General features: G+C 50.2%; 1 protein-coding gene across 5 annotated transcripts in view; it reads left to right on the top strand.

Annotated features, from left to right (window-relative positions):
- The window catches only part of MLLT6 (MLLT6, PHD finger containing), a 46,770-nt gene that overhangs the window by 8,149 nt on the left and 14,702 nt on the right, over positions 1-23,919 (top strand). For 4 of the 5 annotated variants that reach the window (XM_056362207.1, XM_056362212.1, XM_056362209.1 and 1 more), the window contains exons 3-9: positions 1,648-1,702; positions 3,284-3,393; positions 3,870-3,973; positions 4,662-4,755; positions 5,970-6,077; positions 15,210-15,308; positions 23,137-23,311. In XM_056362207.1, the coding sequence (XP_056218182.1) occupies positions 1,648-1,702; positions 3,284-3,393; positions 3,870-3,973; positions 4,662-4,755; positions 5,970-6,077; positions 15,210-15,308; positions 23,137-23,311 (745 nt within the window). The remainder of the gene's footprint in view (positions 1-1,647; positions 1,703-3,283; positions 3,394-3,869; positions 3,974-4,661; positions 4,756-5,969; positions 6,078-15,209; positions 15,309-23,136; positions 23,312-23,919) is intronic. The other variant, XM_056362208.1, reaches the window with a different exon arrangement.

Here is a 23,919-nt window from a genome sequence, read left to right as displayed (position 1 = left end):
CCAGGAAAAGCTCCGGAGCATCGGGCCGAGCCTCCCTGCTGCCCGTGGCATTGCAATCCTATTTATTAAGCCCGTTGGCCCAGGAGGCAACATTTCAGCAGAGGAAATCTTGCTGGAGGAAAACCGCCTTTGTTGGAAGGTCCTGGGGGGCTGTTTGGTGGCAGGCGCTTTTGCTTGTGGCCAGTTTTTGCTCGATACGTCGGTGTTTTTCACAGCGTGGGGCACCTGCCCCTGAAGTGCAGGCTCATGGCAGCGCATCTTGCTTTCACACCAGGCACCTCATCTCAAAACTTTCTGGCGAAGCAGGTTTTTCACAGAAAATCAGGGGGTGGGGGTGTTGGTTTTTTGTTTTGTTGTTTGGGGTTTTTAACAAAACAGTAGTTTCTACCAGGGAGGGAAAAGGATTGTGCCTCCTGGATTCTCAGGCCTTTTTTAAAATCAAAGAAAACAAAAAGCATGTAGATGTTTTTCCCTGAGTGATGCTATGAGAAGGCAGCGACTGTTTTTGGGCAGCTGGGCCCGGGGGGAGCCCTTGGGGCTGGAGTGTGTTCCCCCACGTGTGAGGTGCCCCCGCGCCCACACCCCATCTTTCCCCAGCACTTCACAAGGGCGTTGTGGCCAGGGCAGAGCCGGTGAGGCTGGGCAAGGCTGACATTAGGTGACATTTGTGAGGTGAGGAACGGCACCAAGGGCCATTCTGTGTTCCCCCGGCTCTTGCCGCCCTGCCTGGCCAGACCCTCCCCATGCCTCTCCCTCCCCGGGTGTCATGGCGGGGGGTAAGGCCTGTTCCCGCCATGAGGGAGGCCCCTTGGCAGGTTTGGGCTGCCGCTGGCCTTGCAGGCCTCGCTGCCCTTGGGCCCTGGCGTGAGAGGGCTTGTCTCCCATTGCCCTGTGGCCGCTGGCCCCCGCTGGAGGAGGCAGCGTGTCCCCCCTCATGGTTTTCCCCAAAAGCAGCCATTAGTGACTGGGCATGGCAAGGCCCATCATGGCGCCAGGCCTGCAGCCTCCTGCCCAACATGATGGTGCTGAGGGAGCTTCTCCATCCTTCTGGATGGCAGGGGCTTGCCGGTGCAAATGCTCCCCTCATGCCTTCTCCATCATACCTCAGCCACCCCCAAGCTGGGGCTGGGAGCAGGCAGGGTGCCCACTGACCAGTGCCAGCCATTAGGGCCAGGCTAGCCATGACCCCACACGCCCCACCAGCAAAAACGTCACGGCAGCCTCACCTGCCTCTCATGAGACTGGAAAAAATATCGCAAGAGAAAAAGAGAAGGAAGGACGGAAAGAGGCAAAGATAGATAATGGCTTCATTTTATTTGCCTTCTGCTCTCTGAGTCATGGTTTTCAGTCTTACTCCCCAACCGCAAAGTCTAAAACTTTTATCTTAAAAAGCCCCGTGAAAGTCAAAGTTCGCTTGTAGTCCTGTGGCTCTTGGGCTGAGGCTTTAAATACATCCCCTCAAACAGGACGATATTGAGCTGTGTCAGAGTATCTTTTTTGCACCCAAGCCGCTCTCAGCCCTTCTTCCACTTCCTCTCTTTGAACGCAGCTCCATCTTTCATAACCATGTTGTAAATGAATCATCTCTTTTCTGGCCCTGTGCCCCTGGGAATTAGATTAAACTTGTTGTTTCTGCTTAATTTCAAGAGATGTGAACTGTGTCCCCACAAAGATGGAGCCCTGAAACGGACCGACAACGGAGGTGAGTACCTCTGCGCAGAGCCGGGTATGTCATGCAGAGCCTCTGGGGACTCGGCAACCGTCCCAGGAGTAAAATAATTCATTTCTGAGCCTATGTCACCAGAAAGGGAAGGCTGGAGGCTCCAGAGGAATGAAAACACTTTGCCTGTTTCTTAGAAAACTTCACTCTCTGCACCCCCCGTGGTGAGAAGACCTTTCCTTGTGAGGGGGGAACCTGCCTGTCCTCTGGCTGGCATCAAAGCAGCCCCTGAAATGTGCAGTTTCTTGAGTTTAACCTCGCAGCAGTTGGTGCATGATCTGGCATTGTTTACAGAAATGTGGAAGTTGCAGAGTTACTTGCTGCGCGCTTGCACAGCAGCAGTGTGATCCTCAAGTTAACAGAGCCTCAGCCTTGTGATCTCATCTGAGGGCAGGGACCAGGATGCAGTCAAGATGTTTTTCTCTGCAGGACTTATCTGCTCATCATTGATGGTTCTCAGCCTCTGGTGCTGTGAAGTACTGTGGAGGCTGATTTCAGTTGTCAGAGCCTGTAGCTATTGATGCTGCTGGCTGTATAGATCAAAACCTTATTTTTCATAAAGGCTTCTGTACCTACCTGCCACTTACCTTAATACAGAAAGAGTTAAATTAGGCAAGGAGGTCTTTATTCTGATAGATCCCCTGTCTAGAGAAGATACACTAAGTCCAGGATATTTTGTAGAAGCATCTGTTAGAGCTGGTCTTAAAGTGCCAAGAGCCTTAGTGCAATATGCGCAAACATTGTGTTGGGGGATTGTTTTATAATAACATAGCATTTTTCCAGACGTGTTATTACATGGTTTGGTCAGGTCTGTGTAGACAAGCACAAGAAATGTTACAGCCAAGCCACTGTACAGAATTACATGGCCCAAGCACTAACAATGCTGCATCATTCTGTAAGCACAGAGTTTGGTTCTGCCTGCCCAGGTGAATCCATCCTAATTCTAGCTAAATCCTTCCAGTGCAGTATCTTTACCGGTATGGATCAGCACCCAAAGGCTCCTGACCTTCAAACTTTCTCAGTTCTGTCCTGACCAGATGGAATTTCAACTTACACATTTGATTTGGGAAGTGTCTTGGTGGACTTAGATTTTAATCTAACTTGGCTTGCTGAAAAAGAGCCCTCTTTAGCCGTTGATAACAGCCAATAAAGGGAGCTTTGTTTCCAGTGGCATGGGACTACACGTCAAACCTGTCCCATCAGCATCATTTACTGCTTGGATGTTTTTCATGGGCTTGGTTAGGTCTTCAACTCTGGGTCTCAAGTCCTGAGGGGGTGCTTTTAAGAGCAGTGAGCGTTGTACAGTTCTCTTCCCAAAGAACTATCTGCTTTCTTATTTAATGTGGAGGTGGTATCTGTCTATCTTTCACCCACAAAGGATTTGATTCCTAACCAAGTTACAACAAGCAGTATTTCAAATCTAAGATCTACCTTAAGTTGGCTCCCTTCCTGTGCTCTCTTCCTTCTCTCCCTCCCATGCTTGCCTGCAGCCCTGTCTGAGTTTAAGACTCTTTTGGGTCGCACCATGTGAATATCCACTCTCTGTCTGGTTTGCTTCCCCAGGGTGGGCCCATGTCGTCTGTGCTTTATACATCCCAGAGGTGCAGTTTGCCAACGTGCTCACCATGGAGCCAATTGTCCTGCAGTATGTACCCCATGACCGCTTCAACAAGGTGAGGCCACGTCTTTCTCATGCTGTCACTTGCCTTGGCTTTTTTGGGTCATCTTATTCTACCACATCTCCTGTTGAAATTATTTTAATGTTCAGGTACTCGGGTTCCTTTAAAAATAACTAACAAAGTACATCCCTGTTCTTGCAAATAACTTTTTGGTCCTCCGTTTCTCTCTTCCCCAACTCCCTGCAACTTGGGCAATCTCCACCTTGGAGCTGCATGTCGATTACTGCACATTTTGATCTGGCACAGTTGTTATTTGGGGAGAAAAACAAGATGTATGAGTTCTGTGCATGCCACTGAGAAATAACCCAGAGCTCTTGTTATAGGAGGGAGATGACTGGACACAGAGTTATTAGTTCTTGAAGGCTTTGCCTCCTGGTGAACAGTGAAAGCAAAGTAGATATTTTGTCTGCCTCTTTGAGTGAGCACTTTCCCTTTTGTGTTTTTGTTGTTGTTTTTTTTTTATTTTGCAGACCTGCTACATCTGTGAAGAGCAGGGCAGGGAGAGCAAAGCAGCCTCTGGAGCATGCATGGCCTGTAACCGACACGGCTGCCGACAAGCTTTCCATGTCACCTGGTGAGTTCCCCACAGCATCACCCCAAGAATAACCCCCGCTGTTGGTTTTTGTGCTATGGTTTTGAGATTGCATTAAATGGGTGATGTGGGGAGTTGGGCTAATCACCCTGGTTTTATTTTGTGCAAGGGGTATCTCATCCTTGCTCAGTTTGTGGGGGGAACTTCCCCAGCAGTGAGCCTTCCCTGCTGGGAACTAAGGCTGGGGATTTCCCTAAGACTGTGTGGAATCCAAGAAGAGAAGAGATGAGTCACAACCCAGGAATGTTCCTTCTCCAGCAGAGCACAAGCAAGAGTATCATCTAGATGATGTGTTTTTAAGGGCTGATATCCTTGCAGCCTGAAAACAACATCACCTATTGGCACAACAGGGAGATTCCCAGCTTCGCATAGGTTCCTTGCTCATGATACATCTTTTGTGGGAATTGTTACTCGTCTCTCAGGCCTCCCTTAATTAAAATAAAAATTGCAAGACAATCTGGGAGAAAAGTACTGACAATTTTATAGATCTTAATGTGATTTAAAAATAGTCTGAACTTTTTTCCTCTCTCTGTGCATACTATGTGCCAAGCAGAATAGGAAACTTCAAGACCCTGCCTGGGTATCCTGAACTATTCTTTTTCCCTTCGATGGGATATGTGGTCTGGCTGTACAGTTTGCTTTATCCTCCTTCTAATTGCATGTATTTCAGTGCCCAGATGGCCGGCCTCTTATGTGAAGAGGAAGTCCTAGAAGTTGACAATGTCAAATACTGTGGCTACTGCAAGTACCACTTCAATAAAATGGTGAGTTTCTTCATCCCTGCAATGGAGATTTTTTGTCACATGAAAGGCGTTGTCTTCATCCTAGGCTGTGCCTGTGCTCAGAGCGGTAAGAAATGCCAAGAAGACAAAATCAAGGTCTGCAGCCTGATTCCGTTTTCAGCCATTCGGTCAGAGTCACTTAGAAATAAAGATTCATTTCTATTTTGCATTTCTGTAGCATCTTTTTTTTTTCATTTTCAAAACTAGGGGTTGAATTCTTCCCATCTGTTTTGGCTTCCCTGTACAGCTGAAAGATAAGTCCCAAGAAAGGGGAGCAGCCATGGTGTTCAGTGCTCCAGGGAGTCAGGGGTATAGCTCAGGCACCCTGGGGAGCAGGGTAACACAGAGCAGCCAGACCTTCTGCCTGAGGACAGAGGTAGCCCAGAAGAGACATGGAGTCATTCACTGTTTGAGGAATATTTGGGGCAAAGGACTTCCCCCTATTAATTACAGTACTGAGAGGAAAGAGAGGAACCCTTTTCCTGTTCTGCATAATTAGTAGACACCTGCTCTCCCCCCTCCAGCAAAAAGGAAACTTGATCCTCTAGCTACAGCTTTATGTCTCAGTGGCTCCTTTGTTGCTGGCCTTTTCCACTTTCCTTCCTGCTTATCAGTGCTGTCACATACAGTGACTGATGTCTTGAGCTTCCCATCAAAGTCAAACTGGAGGACACCTTCCCTGCCCTTCAGGTACCCTCAGTATCTGACACAAGCATAGCTCTGTATCAAGTTTTACTGATGCTGAGATAGATAGCAGGACTTCTGCTGGTGCCTGGAGCCTGAGAACAGGGCATCCTTCCACGCCCCACGCAGAACTGAGAGCTGGACAGTGCTGTTCAGGAGGACTGAACCACATTGCTGCTACCATTTATCTTGTGTACAGAATGATCTCTTAGCAGCTGTGCCTTTCTTGTACAAGTGTCAGTAAGCATGGGCCACCAAGAGCCAAGGATTTGGGGAGTTAGATCTACATGCTGTTCGTAAGCCCACTCATACGGTATCCACTGGGGTTGGCATGTTAGGAATCAGGCTGGGCATCGGGTACAAGAAGTGTTTGGTTCTGCATGTGGTAGACAAACTATTTACTGTTAACTTTGCTCACTGTAACAGTGAAAGCTGAACTCTGTAACACTGTTTCCTCTCTCTCTTTCTCTCTCCGGTTCTCCAACTACTGTCCCCTTCCCCACTTACCTCAGAAGACCTCACGTCACTCTGGAGGTAGCTCCTTCATCGCTGGAAGAAGGAGCCGATCCACATCCCCTGCTCAAGAGAAGCATGTATCCCACCACGAAAGGCCAAAGAAGGTAAGATTTGCGCAGAGTTTGTCAATCCAGAGAGGCACAGTCATGTGGGATGGAGGTGAGAGGGGGAAGAGTGTGCAGAGAGCACCAATGGCTCTTCAGGTGAGCCCTGACTCTGCAAAGAGTTTCGCAGTCAGAGATCTGAATAGCAGCTGCGTTTGTAGCCAGGCCTGTGGAAACGTGTATGCAAATAGAGCAGCACAGCCATGGGGAGCGTGAGGCCAAGTTTGCATGTTCAGCTTATGCCAGAGGAGTCCTGGCAGGACATGCCTGTGAAACGTGCAACTTTCCCCTTTCTGTCCTGTGGCAAGCCCACTCTGAGGATGACATTGTGCTACAGTTTCCAGCTCCTGACTTGAGCTGTGTGAAAGTAGTTTGAGCTGTAGTTTTAAGTGCAGCAGCTCAAGAACATAAACTGAAGGTCGTTGTCCTCAGATCCCAGAGTCCAAGTTTTAAAAGGCAAAAAGATTCTGATTAGTAATCTGCATTGTGGCCAGCAGGTTAATTGTAGGCAAGAACAGTAATTGGTATAAATTAAGTAATATTACTTTGTTAGGCAGATTAACCAGCCACAGGGATTCCACCTGCTTCAAGTCTACCTGTGAAAATAGTTTATCTTCATTAAACAATTCTTTAGAAGAACATTGCATGCCAGATCTGACTGGTACGGTAGTTATTTATCTAACTCTGCTGGCTAAGATGTACTCATCAAAACTGCTGCAGTGTTACAGGACATGTTAACAGCACACCAAGGTTCATAATTAACTAATTGACTCACGTGACAAATGCTCATATTTCACGGAAAAGCAGCAGTGAACCTGTAAGGCAGAATCCCAGCAGACTCCTGGGTTCTGACAGGGGTGCATGTGCCAGTGGGAAGGGTCTGTACCAAAAGAAATGAGGAGGCCAGGGGCTTGTGAAGTACTTGTTGTTTATAACAGTAAATAGCCCTAAAAGGCAGGAAACGCTTGTTCTGGAGGATTCAGGTTCTAAGGCAAGTGACAGGAGAATAAGAAATCTTTCCTACCCCTTGATGGATACAGCTTCTGCAATACCAGGAATCCACAACAGCGTACTGCCAGCCTCCTTTGCACCCTGTCCAAAGCAGTGGAGTAGGTTTGGAAGCAGAAATAACTTATATAGGGATACTGTCAGCATGGTCAGATAGTTTTTAAGACTTTATGGGCCACATCCTGGTTTTTGTTAGCAGAAATCCAGAATTACTCTACCAAGCAACCTCTGGATATATTCCAGTGTAGTCAAAAGCTAAATTGACCTTGTTGTATAAACACAATTGATGATACCCCTGCAAATTGTGGCGTGAGTCTTTTAAGTCTTGCCATAGGTGTTTGGCTGTTTACTTTTTTTTTGTTTGTTTTTGCCTTGTTGCAGTAGGCATCCTCACAATGCATAAATGAATTTGCATGGTTAATGATAGTGACCCATATCCAGAAACAGCCTGATGACACTCCGGTGGGTTATGTGGCCTAAGTCTGATGGACCTCAGCCCAGTCTCCAGAGGACAAGGGCATCCAGGCGTTCAAAAGCAGTATGGCCATCAGTTAATACTGACTGACACCCTCCTGGCATGCCCAGCTGAGAGTCCATAAATTCTGTGGGCAGGAAAGACATCTCCTTCTTTATTTAAGGAGGTTATCCCGCAATATCCAGTTTGGAACGCTGCCCGCCGTGTCCGTTAGGTGTTTGGGAAGCTTGCCTAAACCATACCTGATACATGGGCAAACAAGGCAAACCTCGCTCACAAAGTGGTGCCTACCCAGCTGCCGGCACCAAGGCAGTAAATTTCCTACTGCCGACAAGGCTGAAGTGTCCGGGGAGTATTTACGCCTCTTGTGTGTTCAGCTGCTGCGAGCAGAGGAGGTGGCGGGAGGGAGAAAGAGCATCTGTGCCATGGACGGGGGAGCGAGCGCTTGGCACAAGGTGAAGGGCTGTACTGGAACGTGCTATTTTTAGCCAACAAGCAGGCAAAGGGGGTGGGGGAGAGGGCAGGATCGGGGTGATTGACGGCAGCTTTGGAGAGCTCAGCTGTAATTATAACTGACAGACTGCGCGAGTCCAAGGCTGGGGACTGTACGAGGGTTTCTGTATTTGTACAGCTTTTTTGGGGGCAGGGGGGGGGAGCGTCATGTGCCTGGCAGGTAGGAGCCGGGGTGGTGCTGCTTCCCAGCTTTGGTTGGGAAAGCAGGTCAGCACCAGGGGGAGAGCGAAAACAGAAGGAATATGGATTTATTTATAGCCCTCTCAGTGGCACTTGCCACTATTGTTAGCCTCTGGGTTCCTCAGAAACGTGCAGGGACTCCGTCTCGCTGCTGCCTCACCACTCTCCCCTCCTGATGGCTCATCGGGTTTACAAGCAGCAGATCCGATGGAGGCCCCTTCCAGGGCCGGGATTGCTTGGCACAGCCGCAGCACAAGTGCAAAATCAAGTCCTTCCACTTAGAGAGCACGGAAAGGGGGCCGAGGTGTGCAAAGCAGCTGAGAAGGGCAGGGTAAGAAAGGCACTCCAGGCTTCCAGGGGTGTTCCCTAGTTTACAGGCCTGGGAGCAGCTGTGAAGTGCCAGGAGGAAGGACTGGGTTTGGGGTGGTGTGGGAGCAGAGACTTTTCGAAGGGGTACCCGAAGAGGGGGTTGATCTGTTCCTTCCCACATGGTTTTGGAGTACGTGACTAGCAGTGCATGATCTAACTGCACATGTTTCAGAGGAACTGGGTGTGCTGCTGCGCTGACCTGAAGTAGAACAGCTTTTTTTTGAGCCTGTCCAGCTGTGCAGCTGGCTGGTCCCTTCCTCCCAGAGCTGGAGGCGTTGCAGGGGAGCTGATCACTCGGCGGCAGAGTGGAGCGTGTGTGAGTCCCTGGGTTGCAGGTGCTCCTGGCTCTCCGCTCCAGAAGGAGCTCAGTGCCTGACAGCTCCCTTCCAGTGCAGGGCTGTGGCTGTTTACTTAGGCTTTATGGAGCAAAACTCTGGCTGAGTTAACGACTAAGTGAGGGGCACAGGATTTAACCCAGTGGCTTCAGTAAGACAGCAAAGACTTGGGATTTGGATTCCTAAGCCCTGCTGTAAAACAGTTCAGCATTTGTGAAGAGTCTTGTTCTCTGTGGAACAAGGGACAATTGTGATGTGGACTGCAAGCCAGCATCGGCATCCCCTGCCTCTTGCAGGCACAAATGATACCAGCCCAAGCATTTCCTTCGGTGCTGTCCTGAAAATGGGAAAGCTCCAGGCTTTGGTTTTTCCTCAGAACATACCAGGCCTTAGCAAAACCGGCCCCATTTATTTCTTTGGGGTTGGTATAGCAATGTGTGTGCTCTACCCTGTGGGAGCCTTTGCGGGGTTTGTTTGTTTAAAAAAAGAAAGAAAGAAAACAATAGCTAAATACCAAGAAAATGCTGGATGACGCACAGGGGTTGAATGAAGTACAGATGTTCTGTCACCTATATTGTCTGCTTGAAATGCATAGAAAAAAATTACCATGCTCTGTGGAATGAAATTTGTCACACCAGGAGCAGACAGGAGCACATGCACTACAACATTTTTAGGCGTATACACCATGGAGGGAGATGCTTGTCCAGTGTTACTTTTAGTGAACACCTGGAACCCATAAGCAAGATCAGGGAACTTTTAATTTGGATATGGGACGTTGTTCTGAGAGGCACGGTCCCTGCCCTGTGACACAGGAAAGTGAGGCAGGCACTTGGAGCAAATAAGCCTACCTGCAGCTGTTCCTCCAGTCTAGGTACAGAGGCAGTTCTCCACAATCCTAACACACCTTTGGCTCCCGAACTGCTTCCCTAGGCATGGCAGGGGACAGCTTTATTGGGGTACAGGGACTGTGTGTGTCCTGTCCCCCTGAGCACCAGCCAGGGTAGTGTACGAGCCCCCGGTCCCATGACGTCTGAGCAGATGCATGGCAGAGCCTGCCTCCAAGCTGCCATTGCCTGTCCATCTAGACCTGGTGCCAGTGGAGGAAACGAGCCAGGGATCCGGCCTGGCAGATCCAGCACACTGGACAAATTGTACTGGGCTGAAATACAAACCCGGTGGGTCTGTGTGGGGCTTTGTGTTTGCATTCGAGTTGGTGATGGCGGTGTGCATCTTGGAGTTTTGTGTCCACGCAGGCATCGATGGGCAAAATGGAAGTTTTTTTCAAGTGATATGCAGGTGGCTGCTTGCAAGACCAGCACAGATTTATTTTTTTTGGGGGGGAAGGCGTACTGAGTCTAAATCTCCTCTAATCTAGCCAGAATAGCCTTGTTTCACAGCATCCTTGGCTGGCATTCTGTGGCCTCTTGTTACGTGGGTGTTTAACCGCCCCCAGCAAATCCTTCCATTAGCAGGGGGTGCAGCAATAATTTGAGAGCGCACAAAGCCCAGCCAGGGCTCTCTGTCTGTCCTTGTGTAAAAACCCTCCTGCGCTCAGAGGGTGTCTCAAGGCAAACCCACGAAATCCCCAGCACGGCCCCGGTGTGAGTGAGGTTGCAGGCAGGGACTCAGTGTCCCTCTGTCCGGTGCTGCCTTCCTCCTCGCTGCGGCTGCCATGGCTGCAGCCCAAAGCCAGGCCTCCTTCTCCGGGTGAGGGAGTTCAGAGAGCCTGGGAAAGAGGGAGGGAGCAGCAGAGCCCACTTGGCTCTTCCCAGCTCTTCCCTCCCTCCTTCCCCTGCCCAATCTACTTTTAATGATCCAATTGCTGGTGTCCAGCAGATTAAAAGAGGGGGCTCGTGGAAGGGGAGATGGCAGTGGGGGGGAACAGGAGGAGCTGTGTACAACCCTTTTTGGCAGCGAGAGATCCCGTTTCGTTCCTCCAGCGCTGGGGAGCTCGAAGGGAGATTGTGTCGCCGGCACGCCCCCCCTGATGCAGCCGCGCTCCCCCCGCCGCAGGCCTGGCCTGCTCCGTGCCCACATGCCAAGCCCCAGCTGCTCAGTCCTGCATGGAGAGAGTTTGTTTTCCGTGAAGTTTGTTGCTGGGGGCAGGTTCACGTTCCCTGCAGACCAAGCCAGCCAGCCTGCTGCAGGGAGCGCCGAGCGGCTGCAAGGTAGGGCTCGGCTTTTGCTTGCAAAGATGGGATGGGGGTGTTGAAAGCTTTCCGGCTCTCACAGTGCATCCTCCCTCCCTCCCCTTCCCCTGACTCCAGCTTCGTGGCACAGCCAGGGAGGTCTCTGTGGGCAGGCTGGGCCGGTGGTAGCAGCTATATTGGCTGTGAAGTTTCCTGGAAGGAGGCTCTGCAGAGGAGAGTGCCTCTGTGCTGGGGAGATGAAGTGCTGGATGCAGAAGAGCCAGGTGGGGAGGGGACATTTCAGAGACAGGGGACCAAGTGCTGTTTTCCCCCTCTCCCCTTGCCCTGCCCTCCCTTTGCACCCTGCGGCTCTTGCAGGAAGCATTTGGAGCCTTCCGGTTCCTGGAGAGAACCCACACGTTTAAAAAGCCTGTGGTGCAAGTTGGGGAACGCCCTGGGTTGTCTGAGGGCCTGTCAACACAGGCAAGATAGCCAGGAGTGACTGAGCACCCTGACTCTCTCAGGACCTTGGTCTCTGCGGGCAGTCGGCATAACCTTGCCAGCAGTGCCTTGATGTGGGGGCAGCCTGCCCCATCTGCAAAGTGTCCGTGGGGTAACCTAGTTAATCGTCCTGCCTGTTTAGCGCAGGGCACCGCATTTCCCCCGTAATATTGAAGAAGATGTCAGATCCTATTGCCTTTTTGCGTACCCAGAAGTATTAGAGAGTAACTGGAGGGTGGGGAGGTGGGAGAGGTGGGAAGGCGGCAAACACCCAGGCTGTGCAAAGCTGAAGGGCTGCAGCCCAGAGAGCTCCTGGGCGTCCTGTCCTGTGGGCTTCTGCTCTGCCTGGGCAGAAGCAGCACAGAGAGCATGTAGAGGATGTGTGGGACAGGCAGACGTTCTTGGTGAGCACACCGGAGGAGCAAGGTGTGCTTGTGGGCATGGCCTGGCACTGTGCGCAGGGACACGGAGCACAAGTGCAGCTGAGCTCCTTGTCAGGCTGTGGTGGTTCTGGTTTCAATGCAGTCCTGGTCTGTGCGGGACAGATTTTCTAAATAGTTAAAAGAGTGCAGTTGCTCAGCACATGTAGTCAGGGCCAGATCTTCAAAAGAGCTCAATACCCAGTGTTTAGCTTTTTGGAAAACCTGACCGTTTATTCAAGCATCTAAATAGGATCTGAAACATTCCAGAAATCTGGTCCCTATTGTGCAGGCAGGGTTCTTGCTGAATATGTACATATGTATGCACTCCTACATATAACCAGAGGACTGCTCAGTTAGCTGTTGTAGTCTCTGCGCTGCCGACAGCAAAGGGAGATTTTTCCGACAGGAGACAGCCAGGATGTTGAAGCTGGAGGATGTGAGTTTGGTGGTTGCCATCGCAATGCAGTTGTGGGAGGTTTTGTGGTTTACTGTGGCAATAGTCAGGACATTTCTGCCTTTCCCCACGCATGTGCATGTGTGTATGTATGTAGGTGTGTAGGTTCATTGTCATTAGCCAAAATGACTTGGCTCTGCCTTGTCTCGTCTTGACCATGATACGTGAAATTAAATCATTATAGTGCTGTCTCACTGGCATTTGCAGCAGTGTATCTTATTCCCTCTTGTTGCAACTTGATGATTGAAATGCATTTGGGATCTGAAAATGAGAGAACAAGCGTTGTGGTATTCAGAAAGTGTAAGGAACAGGGTTTGTGCAGTTATTTGGCAAAATGTATTGTAATGAGGTGTCTGGCCCCTGTTTTCCATTTCTGGCTTCCGTGAGTGGCACTCGCAGCATCTGTAAGTAGGTGAGTGTGTGTCCAGGTAGGGTGGAGATTCCTGACTTTTCTTTCTGAATTTATGGATGACTTTCTGTGAAATATCAGCACGTTCTCATCCTGTGTGCCCTGGTTTCCCCATTTGTAAAATGAGATGTAGATATTAAAAACCTCTCTTCAGCTCGTTGAAACTCTCTGCTGTGTGCTATTGAGTGCGAAGTGTTACTACTATTGCAATAATGAACACTGATGTGCACATGGTCTGTGACAAGCTACTTAGCTAACTGGGCCACGGTTTCCACATCTTCCTGTCCTAGAAGACCCATGAGACTTAGAATTTATAGCACGAGAAGCCCCCAAGTATTTAAAACATTATGAGATTTAGTAAAGATTTAATTTTAATTTGTCTTTCGGCACTTAGTCTGTAGAAATAACATTTTCAAGTTTTCCTTGTTCACTGCCAAAGCTGGAAATGTGTGTTAAAGAAAGGGGAAAAAAAGAAAACAGAGATTCTTGTAAAATCCTGTAGCTCTAGGAACAGAGAGGCTTTAACAGATATGCCAAATGCCAGGAGTCTTGTGATAAAATGATGGATGTTGGCAGTGTTGGTTGGGCACTCAGCAACTGCAGTGAAACCCTAGGCTGGATTTGCCTCCTTTCTTCACCAGCTCATCCCAGTGGAAACTTCTGTGGCATTGTGGCAGGTTTACATTGGCAGGGTCCCTGGTGGCTGCAGCGTGGGCCGCCTTCTCAAGTGCAATGAAAATTCAGCCAAACCCACACTGGAAGGTGCTGGTTTCTGGAGCACTTTTGCTTCACCTCTGCTTTGCTTCATGCCTGCCTTCTCCAGCCTTTTCCTCCCACCCTGCCTTCTTCCTGCCCCTTTTTTTCCCCATTTAATGTGTTGTTTCCTAAGCTAATTATTCCACTCTCTTCTCTCCTCCCCCAAAACACACAGTGAAGCTCATATATTTGCTGCAATTGCATCTTCCCCTGACAGCATCCCAACTTTGGCATGTGCTGGCAGCTGTAGCCTCAGGGCTTTGCCTGCATGAGGAAGCAGTCGGCATCTTTCTGGAGAGTCAATGAATTTTGATGTGACTGTTCTGTTCTCAACACACCTTTGGTCCAGACTGAGGACTTCAGCTTCTAGAATAAAATGCCTATGCAATGGGGTTGTACCAGCACAGGCATTCTCTCCCACAAAAAGGTCTCGGAGAAAGGAGGATGGATTTTTCTAAGCCCTGCACACATCTGACAGCAGCTCTCAGTCCACACACCAGTGATGACACTGGGAAGTTTGGAACAGAGCAAAGTTTCTGCAGCTTCAGTGAAGAAGGCCTCATCTTTAGCTGACATCAGTAGCATGGAGAAGCTCCTGTAGTCAGCTGAGTCTGTTCCCATGGGAGCATGCACCTGAGGAAGACAAGGAGGAAGCAGGAGTGTGTAATGGAGCATGATCTTCTGTCTGTCCATCCATCCATCCTGTATCCCAGCTGGCCTGCGCATCCTCCAGCCCCCCTGACTTGGTGTCGCGTAGGCCTACATTTTCAGTCCTTTCGCTGAAAACGTGTCTGGTTTAGCATAAACATCCAGATAACACTATGTAAGAGTAACCTCCTTGGTTACAGTCCATTCCCCAAGAGAATATAAAATCAGGGTAGGCAGGACTCAGTGTTTCTCAGGACATGATTTTTCCTTGGTTTGCAATTTGAAGAATCCCGTGTTTCTGGGGTTTTAGTGAGGGCAAGAAACAGGATGAAGAAATCAGTCTGAAGAAAAATGGTCTGTCTCCTGTTAGCAGAGATGGACCCAGACCAGCTGTCTCTGTTGGGAGGGGAGATGTGAGGGACCTCTAGGTTAGGTTCAAGCCTAGGCTCTGAGATCTCCACGGACTGTTCTCTTTACCTGTGCGTCTGCAACACGTGCTGAAATCAAGATTCTCTCATTGTCTGTGCAGGGTGGATTTGAGAAACCCTTGAAGGAGGTAGAGAGTGAGGGGAAGGGGGCACAGAGTCCCTTTGGGGAAATAGCAAGAGGAAAGCTCACGTTTCTTGAAATCAGCCAGAGCTTGTTAAGTCCTTCCCTATCATCTTACCATAAACTGATTTGGGGGCTTCTGTTGATACTCTGCACTCCAGATGTTGGCTGCAGCTGGGGTAGAGATAGCAGGACGCTCCCAGCCAGGAGCTGGGATGTGGGGGAAGGAATACTGGGCTTGTGTGGATGGGTGGAGAAGGAAAGAGGAATATGAATGTATGGTTGTAAATCCACCCCTACACACCCTCCTTTCTTTTCCCTTACAACTGCTATTCTCAGCAGAAGAAAAGTTAGCCTTCCAGTACTCTCTGATTTCTTTTGCAGAGTCGGAAGGACAAAGAAAGACCTAAACAGAAGCACAAAAAACGTCCGGAGTCTCCCACCAGCCTTACCCCATCCTCGGTGTCCGTCGCTGCAGAGAAGGTACCAAACAACAGGGTGTGAGTGTGTGAATGCAGACCTGGGCCGGGGGGGGGGGGGGGGGGGGGGGGGCGCAGTGGGAAACCATTGACTCTGACTTTCCTGGGAAGTGGGGAGGACAGGGCAGAAGAGCAGAGAAAGGGCTTTTGTCCATTTATTTCGATTCCTGATTCGTCACATTCTCGTTCTCTCTGCCTGCCTCCCCACCTTGATGCCCACCTTGGGAATTTTAACATGGCAGCTGTCTTGATTTCTGTCAGCACTGACGACACTATCATGGAGCTAAACTCCCAGGTGACTGAGCTGTAAGTGCCAGCCTGGTTTGCAGCAGATGTTCAGATTTGAAGCTCTTGCAGAATAGATAAATATCCACACTTTGGCCTTTGCTGCTGCCACATCGTAAAAAGCTCAGGCAGGTAGATAAGCAAGGTAAAGCTTGTGGGAGGTGTTATCCTTTATTAGGCAAACTGATGCAGCTGAGGGGAAAAAAAAATAGACAATCTTAGAAGCTCGTAAGATCTTCAAAGTGCATAATAGAGGCAGCTTTTCTATGTGAGACAATGGGAGGCTGGTTTCTATTTAGTTTCTCCATTTCAGGAAAATTCAGGCAGAGGGGCACAGTGTGGTGGCCTGTTTTGCACCTGAGGTGTAGAAGCAGTCTAGTTTCCTGCTGGGAAGATGTCACTTGTGTGGGTTTATCTTCTCAGCACCCAGGGCTGGTGGGGCGCAGTCAGGATGTCGGTGTATTTCTGCTCTTCGCTGCTGAAGTCGTGCTGCTGACATGGACTCTTGCACCTGGCTGTAAATCAGGATAGCCCTGAGTTTTCTGTAATTTGTGCCAGCCCCAAACACCAGTAATGCAGAGTAGACAAAGTTGAACTTGCCTCGAGCTTGCATGCAACAAGGTGAAGGCCAAGTTTGCAGTTGTTTAGGGTCGGGGAACAAGTGAGGTTACTCTAGCGCCTGGACCTTTGGAGTTGCGCTCTCCTCTGTAGTGGGAATGTAAATTAATGCAATTCCTTAGCAGGGCTGTTCTGGTATAAGTGAGAGTAGGACTAGGGCCAAGCTCCTGCTAGAACAAATAAACAACATGTTGCAGGAATGTCCTTTTGTGCACAGAAATGCTACTTGGAAAGGCTTGGGTGTCCTTTACGTGGCAGGACTGCCTTGTGAAAATGAAAATTCACAGGCTAGCAGTGTCTGCATATGTGACAAGCACTGCAGGGGCAGTCTGGAAGAGCGAAAGCTCCTGCCAGTCAGCCCAGGGTTGCTTTGGGTTAGGGCTGAAGAGGATTTTCTATGTTCTGTGCAAGGCCGAGCCTGGAAGCAGGGAGTAGATGTAGGTCAGAGCTGAAATGGCAAAGCTGGTCTCATGGTTCTCAGGCTGGGAGAAGCAGAAAGTTACAGCGGGACGGAGCGGAGGAACAGCCTCTGAGTGGCAATCACTCTTGATTCACCTGTGCTCATGTTAGGGCAGCGCAGCTCTGGCTTTTGGGAACAGCAGATTCACCCAGTTAACAGAGCTGTCAGGACCTGATGGCCTAAGAAGATTATTTTCAAGCTGAACTGAAATCCAAAACCTGACTCTTGGCCAGCTAGAGTGGTTGTTAGACAATTACCCACTGTCTCCTCCAAAGCCCTGCCAGACCTTTATAAATAAGGAGGGAAGGGTGCAATTCAGTTTTACAGGCAGCTTTCAACTCTTCGTAAGCTAAAATTCAGGAGATCCTAATTACTGTAGCTGTAGTTGAGTGACAGGGTTTTAGTGTTTCCCTAGGGAGTTATTATTAATCCTCATAACAGAGAGTATATTTCCCTTGCTTTTTTGTGCATAGATCCCAAAGCATTGTTCAGACTCTGTTACCGGAGGTACTCGCTCCAGATCACATTTAAGAGTGGCTTAGCAGCCTGCTACAACCCTGCAGAAACCCCTCAGGGGTGGTTGTATGAGGCTGTCTGGATAGTTGCACCAGTGTAACATTGCACAGGCCAGACTAGTGTAAAACCTTGAGACCCATTAATGTAGCATGTCCAAACAGGTTTCCTCTTGGAAGCCAAAACCATCTTTGTCCTTTCTGGATCTTAGATTAGTACAGCTTATCCCAGTAGAGTGTACTGGGGAGCAGGTAGGGTAGATGCAGCAAGCCAAACGCTAACGGTGTGGCTACACAGAAGAGCATTGCTGGTCCCTGATGGGCCATGGCTAGAGTCTGAAGAGCCCTGGGGTCTCTTCCTCTCTACCATTTGCATGATCTTGGGCAAATAGTTATTGCCTCCGTTGTCTTCTCCAAGTTACCCAATGAACGGAGCATAAAATCCCGAGGGATAATCCCTGCAGGTGACACAGCTCCTAGTCTTTCGTGGGGAGCAGCTGGGTGAGAGCAGATCTTAATGACATGCAGCAGTGAGGGCAGATGGTCATGTCCAGGCTCCTGGGAGAAGGACAGTGGTCCCGAGCAGCCGTGCAGAGCCGCAGGAGGCTGGTGCAGCCCTTGATGTCCACGCCAGACCTGTGCTGCCGGCTCACTGCGCTGCTTGCACCGTAGCCAAAGCGGCACCACACGCGGTGAGTCCCAGGCTCCCGTCATGGTGCGCAGGCTGGGCTGGAACAGGGTTGGGACTGGAGGCACTGAGCATCGCCAGTGGTTTGGAGCCAGCAATGAAGAGCAGGAGCATGAGTCAGGCGAATCAGCAGAAGGGTCCTGGCACTGTTTGCCCCTTGGGCACCGGGGCTGTGGGCAGACCTTAGCGTGGCACCAGCCACCAGGCCAGGGAGAGGTGTTACTAGTACCTGAAGCCATGCTCCAGTCTGCACCCGGTTTGCTTAGCCTAAATGGAGCCTGGGGCAACAGACATCTGACCCCCAGCATCTGATGTTGCCACCAAAGTCCTCTGGAACTTTCAGCAACCCTTTAAAAATGGATTTTGAGAGCTATAGTTCTCTATAGTAGCACTTTTTAAGCTACTTCACCACGTTAGGCTGACAGCACTGTAACTATATTTTGTTTTGGAGGAACGGTGGTATATTCTACTTCCTTGTTCCCTCAGGCAGCCTGGCCTCTGGCTTCACATTTTTCTTTAATTTTGCAATCCAGATTTATTTTTCAGTTCCAATTTTCACCTAATATATAGTCCACCATGTGCTCCCCTCTTGAACCATTTAGTTATGAAGAGGATCCTTTGATGTGGTTTCAGTCTTCCTCTGGAAATCAATTGTGCTAGACCTCTGACTTCTGCCAGATTTTTTAACATCTTACTGAGTGCTTCCCTGCATCTCCTAGGAATCTGAACACCATTAATATCTGACACTTGGACTCTGCCAGTCCTCTGTGTCCTGTCTGTGCAGTGACAAGCTCTCACTGCCTCACTCCGGTTTAGCGGATAAACATACTGAAAACACAGTGGTGGCCTCAGCTCCCATCTACACCGGAAAGTGAAACTAGGGTGTGAATTCACAGCATGCAAATGACTCTTCATAATACCTCTTCCGAGCTCATCTCCTGCCTCTGAAAAGTGTCTTTGGGCGATGCAATTCTCATCGCTCTTGAAGAGGGGCAGGAGACCTTGCTCGTGGGGCACAGGAGTATTCCTGCCAGAGAGCCGGCGGAGCAGCTGACCTGGTGAAAATCCCCCAGTGGGGCTCCAGAGCTTTTGGGTGGATTGGGGGGGATTGTAGAGAGTGAATTTGTGCTGGATATAGGCTCTCATTCATTGTCATGCTGGCTACTTGGAGCTCCTACAGACTTTTGGGGGAGTGGGAAGGAGGCAGAAAACATCCCCTCTGGGTCAGGGTTTCTGGTTGTAACAGTTTCTGGCTATTTCACGGGGTCTATCCAAAACTACCAAAATGCTGCCAACCAGTAACGCTTTTGAACAGCCTGTTGGAAAGATGGCATTCATGGAGCGGGCCTGCAGTAGGGGAGGGTTTCTTGCCAGGGCAGGAGCAATGAGTCTCACCAGTAAGTCTTGGCAGCCAGGGCTGCTCCGTCTCTGTCATCACACACACCGCCAGACAAATTCAGGAGGCAGTTTCTGTGCTCGGGATCTCTCCGTGTAGCTGGTGCCTGGTGCTGGGCTCTTGGTTTGTGAGCAGCCGAACAGCAAGCAGCCTGCCTCTCCCCTCCCCCTGCAAATGCCCCTGGGGAGCCATCCTGCCACTCTCTGTTGCACTTGCAGTAAATCTGCAGGATTGCAAGCCACCCCAGCTGCCTTCTTCTGCCAGCTGCAGACATCATGATCACTTGTTGACACACACTCACACATGCTACGTGTTTTGGGCTGCAACATCTGGCTTGCTCTGGGTTTTGTAATCTAAACCGTAGATGCCAAGGCCTCCCCGCACCCACCCGCTCCTGGTCAGGTGCTGGAGAGGGAGCGCAGCAGAGCAAAGAGCTCACGATTGCAGACGCCACCGGAGGCAGGGAGACTTTCCAGGTTTCCCACTGTTATTTGAGCTCTCGGCATCTACCCAGGACTGGCCTAGAGCTGACAGATCCTGGGAACCTCTGCACTGTGCCTGGCTCAGGCAGATTCACAGTCACTGCGATGGGGTAGGGGTTTGTGGGAGAAGGCTGATGATTATTACCCTTTTTAATCAAAGCATGTCTCAGCATGGATATTTGTGGTAAGAATCCCTGAGCGTTTTAGCATCCCTTGTCCTGACCCGAGTGGGAATTTGCCAGTGACATCAGGGACTTAAAAAGATGGTCTTCAGCCCATCTCTGTGTCCTATCCCCACCTAGAAAGAACAGCAGCACAGTGCTGCCTGATCTTGAGGTTGAGGGAAGGGACGTGGTGAAGGCTGAGAGTGGCTCAGACGCAGACGTGCTGTAGCCTGTGCCCAGAGCTCCTGATGGAGACGGGTCTGACCTGGCGTGGAGAGGCAGCTGATGCTTACAGCTTGCCTGGGTGGCTGCTTCAGCACATCACTCTGTGGTGCGTGGGCTGGAGGAGCTCCTGCTCCCCTTGCATTGTTCCTCATTCGCATCCTCCCTGCTTCCCCTCACCAGTAGTTTAATCCAGGGCAAAGCTGCTCCGTGTTTCTGACGCGGAGGCACCAGCCTCCCCCACCCCTTCTGTATTTTGTCAGTGGTTCCCTCTAGGAGCTCGTCCCGCCAATCAGGAGGCAAAGTGATGCTCTTCTGATTTCCCATAAATAAATTAATGAATGAAGAGCTTGGGTGCTGCACAGTGTCACAGAGGGGCCAGGAAACAGGTACAGCCCCTTGGGGGATGGCGAGTGCCGGGGGCGGGGGGGGGGGGGAGCGGCGGGGGGGGGGGAGAAGAGATGCATGCCTACCCGTGCTTGGGTGCCTGCGCGACTTCGTCTCACTTCTCCTGGCTCCAGGTTTGAGGCAGGAGTTTCCCCATCAGACTGTCACCTCCAGCTGGGGCAGCAGATTTATTCTGGTGACATTTTTCACTTGGTTGCTTTAAATAGACCTTCAAAATGTAGCTGCTGCCTCATTTTGAAAGAGAGCTCTCACTTCCTCGGTGGTTCCCTATGTTTTTTTTCCTCTGCAGCATGCCCTCCCCCCCCACACCTGTTTGCAGCACACAAAATATCAGTGTTTCTGCACACACACACACACGTGGATTTCCATGCTAGAGAAAAGCCGATGATCCAGAGATTGAAACCTCTGTTTATGCACAAGCGGCAGACATGCAGCTTTCTCCAGTCCTGCTCCCTCTAGGCAGCAGCCCTGCGCTGGAGAATCTCCTTCGTTAGGGAGGCAATGGGACTGCAGCTCTCATTACTGTTATTAATATTGGCATTATGATAGGAGACCCCTCCCCTTTCAGATCAAGGCCGTGTTGTGCTTGGCAGTCCACGTGTGTCTCCTGGAAGGCTCCGCTGCCACACAGAGCTTGCAGGCTCCATGGAGCAGAGTGGGAAAGAAATAGAGGCTCAGAGAGGGGAAGTGATTTTGTGTGGTTTCAGTTTCCCTCTCTTTGCTCCTCGGCTGCAATGCTTGGGCCTTTGCCCCAAATTCAGGCTCTCTGGAATGGCTGCTAGAGAAGGGCCTTTTGTGGTGGGGAAGGAGGGCTTGTGGTAGTGCCATACAGATCTGTCTGCCATGACCTGTTTGGCAAGCAGTATCTGGGATAGCATTTGGCAGGAGGTGGGAAAAGCCTGCTCTGAAAATCTCTGGGAGTCTCTCAGGGAGGTCTGTGGGGTCAGATCAGCCCCACAGGTGAGTGTCTGTCCGTTCACTGCCTTCAACTGAGCCAGCTCAGCCTCTCTTACCTTCTTTTTTTAATTTTTTTTCCTTTAATTTTGCAATTAAGATTTATTTGCCAGCTCAGATTTCCCTCTTCCACCCTGCACTAATTCATTACTTGCCCTGCACTCCCTTCCTGACACTCTGGATTTAGAACATGTCTTCTCATGTGGTTTCCCCCTGCCCTTCTGTGGCCTCGTGCACCTTGTGCGGAGCTCCGAAGAGGTGAATTTATGGGAGGAAAACTCAGGGTTTTGTATTTCTGCTGAGACATGAGCCATCTCGTTCCTGCGACTTCGTGAGCAGTCTCAGGACTTCCCATAGCCCCCAGACACTGCTCTCCTTTCCCTCCCCAGGCAGATGTGGAAAGTCGGAAAGATTTTCATGCTCCCTCTGAGCTCATAAATCAAGAAGGCTTAATCTCCTACATCCAGGAGTCTGTGATGAGAAAATACAGATTCCCCCTCCTCTCCCCCCTAATTTCCACCACTCCCTTCCTCCTGTCTTTCATATTCCCAGCACATCTGGTGTGTGTTAGGCTGCCAGCTGTTGCATTGTGCAGAGTGATTAAACCATGTGGGAGGAATGGGGAAAGATTTTTATCTGGGCATTCATGAGTCTGCATTACAAGCCCTTTTTTCTTTAGCTCTCCCCAAGAAGAGGTCATCTGGAGTCAGGGATAGTGGAATGTAAGAAAGGTATTGTGCTTCTCTGTGTCTTCCTTGTATCTACTCAGTAAGAAATACAAGGTGTTTGCACTAACGTACAGGTGTTATATTTTGGGCTGTAGCCATCACGTTAGAGTTATATCTATAATATTGATTGGTTGCAGTAATACCTCGCAAGAAGCGATCTTTGAACACTGCTAGTTTGGCTTTGAAGTGACTTGAAGGTGAAGGTTTCATATCCTAGCACGGGTGCCCCGGGGGATCTGGTTTTCAGTTCATTCCACTCTCCCCCTGCTAAACTCCCACACTTCTCTCTCTCGTCCCAGGCTCCTGGATTTCCTAGCATCTGGCCAGCCTCTTCATCCCGCTTGCTCTCCCTGTCTCCTGCAGGCTTATATGGGGTTTGGATAGCATCTGTCGCTGCATGGGCAGATGCTGCTTTAACAGTGTCACTGTGAAATATTTACTGCAGTAGATTTGGAAAGCCCTGGGCTGGCAGTGGAGCTGCTTTAGGGAACCCGGGGAAGCTCCTGCCACAGCACAAGGATGAGCAAGTTCCCCCAGGTGGATTGACCTTGCTGAGAACAGCACACCTGAGAGATGCAGCTGAAATAGATGTTTGAATCACAGCCAAAATCAGATTTTACTTGGGCTGAATAACCCTCTGAGGTGCTCACCTCTGCTGATGATGCGGGGAATCTCTGTCTGTGCCCTGTTTAATTTCCTGCGGTTAGATGGGATGAGTATAATCCCCAAGAGTATAAAGCCCGGTGCCACCAAGCAGCAGTAGAAGAAAATGTTGCTTTTCTCTCCTGAGTAACATGACCTGGCCATCGCTTTGTGGGCAGAGGGGGCAATTACTTCTCTTAAGGGGAAATTGGTAAAAAGAGCCCCTGCTGTGGCCACATCTGGCCTGAGTCACCTTGTGTTTGCTGCTGCCAGGGCTCTACCAGCCACCATGAGGGGAGCAAAGAGGCCTCGGAGGTCGGCAGGTCGGAGGTGAAAGGCAGGAAGTCCTCAAGCCATGGCAGCAGCCACAAGGGGAAAAAGACAGGGAGCGGGAAAAGCTCAGTTGGCTTCAGCTCAGCTTCATCCAGCGGGACCTTCCAGCCTGCAGGTAAGGGGTGAAGGAGGAGGAAGAGAGGCGGGGAGAAGGGGGGTGATGTTTTGCTTTGCCCCTCGTTGATGCCTCTGTGTCTGTAAAGGTACCCATTCAGCAGCTAGTGCTGGGAAAGTTTTGCTCATGGCTATTTCTTTAACCCCTTGAAGAGAAAAGGAAAGGTCTTATTGCTACTAACTGCAGGCACGGAGGGAAGAACTGAGTTGGATGAGTGTTACAGATCCCCTCCTGTGCAGGCCTGCTGCACTGCAAGGAAAAACAGATCCAGATGTCTGAGGGGAGGGAGGAGGGAAAGGATACGGTGCACAAGCAATATGGGCAGCACCTGCCCTCTCCTCCGTAGGTGGTACTGTCTGCAGCAGTGTTTTAAGGAGTACTAGTGGAGAGACCCGAGCCAAAACCTGATATCCAGGCTCCCCTGAGCTTTGAGTCAAAGCCTTGCAGGGCTCCCATCTGCTCCGACCTTGCTCAGTTCTTTTTTGAGCGGTTGTCTTGATGGCTAGCACGTTCCATCTCCTAGGAGCCTGAGCAGGGCTGGGGGGGGCAGCGGTGATGCAGGGCCTGGGGGAGCAGGCACGTGCACGTTTTTGGGGGGTGTGAAGCTG

This window comes from Falco biarmicus, chromosome 17, assembly GCF_023638135.1.
Source record: "Falco biarmicus isolate bFalBia1 chromosome 17, bFalBia1.pri, whole genome shotgun sequence".
NCBI lineage: Eukaryota > Metazoa > Chordata > Aves > Falconiformes > Falconidae > Falco > Falco biarmicus.
Note: the sequence above shows the minus strand (reverse complement) of the source record. Positions and strands in the feature narration are given on the sequence as shown.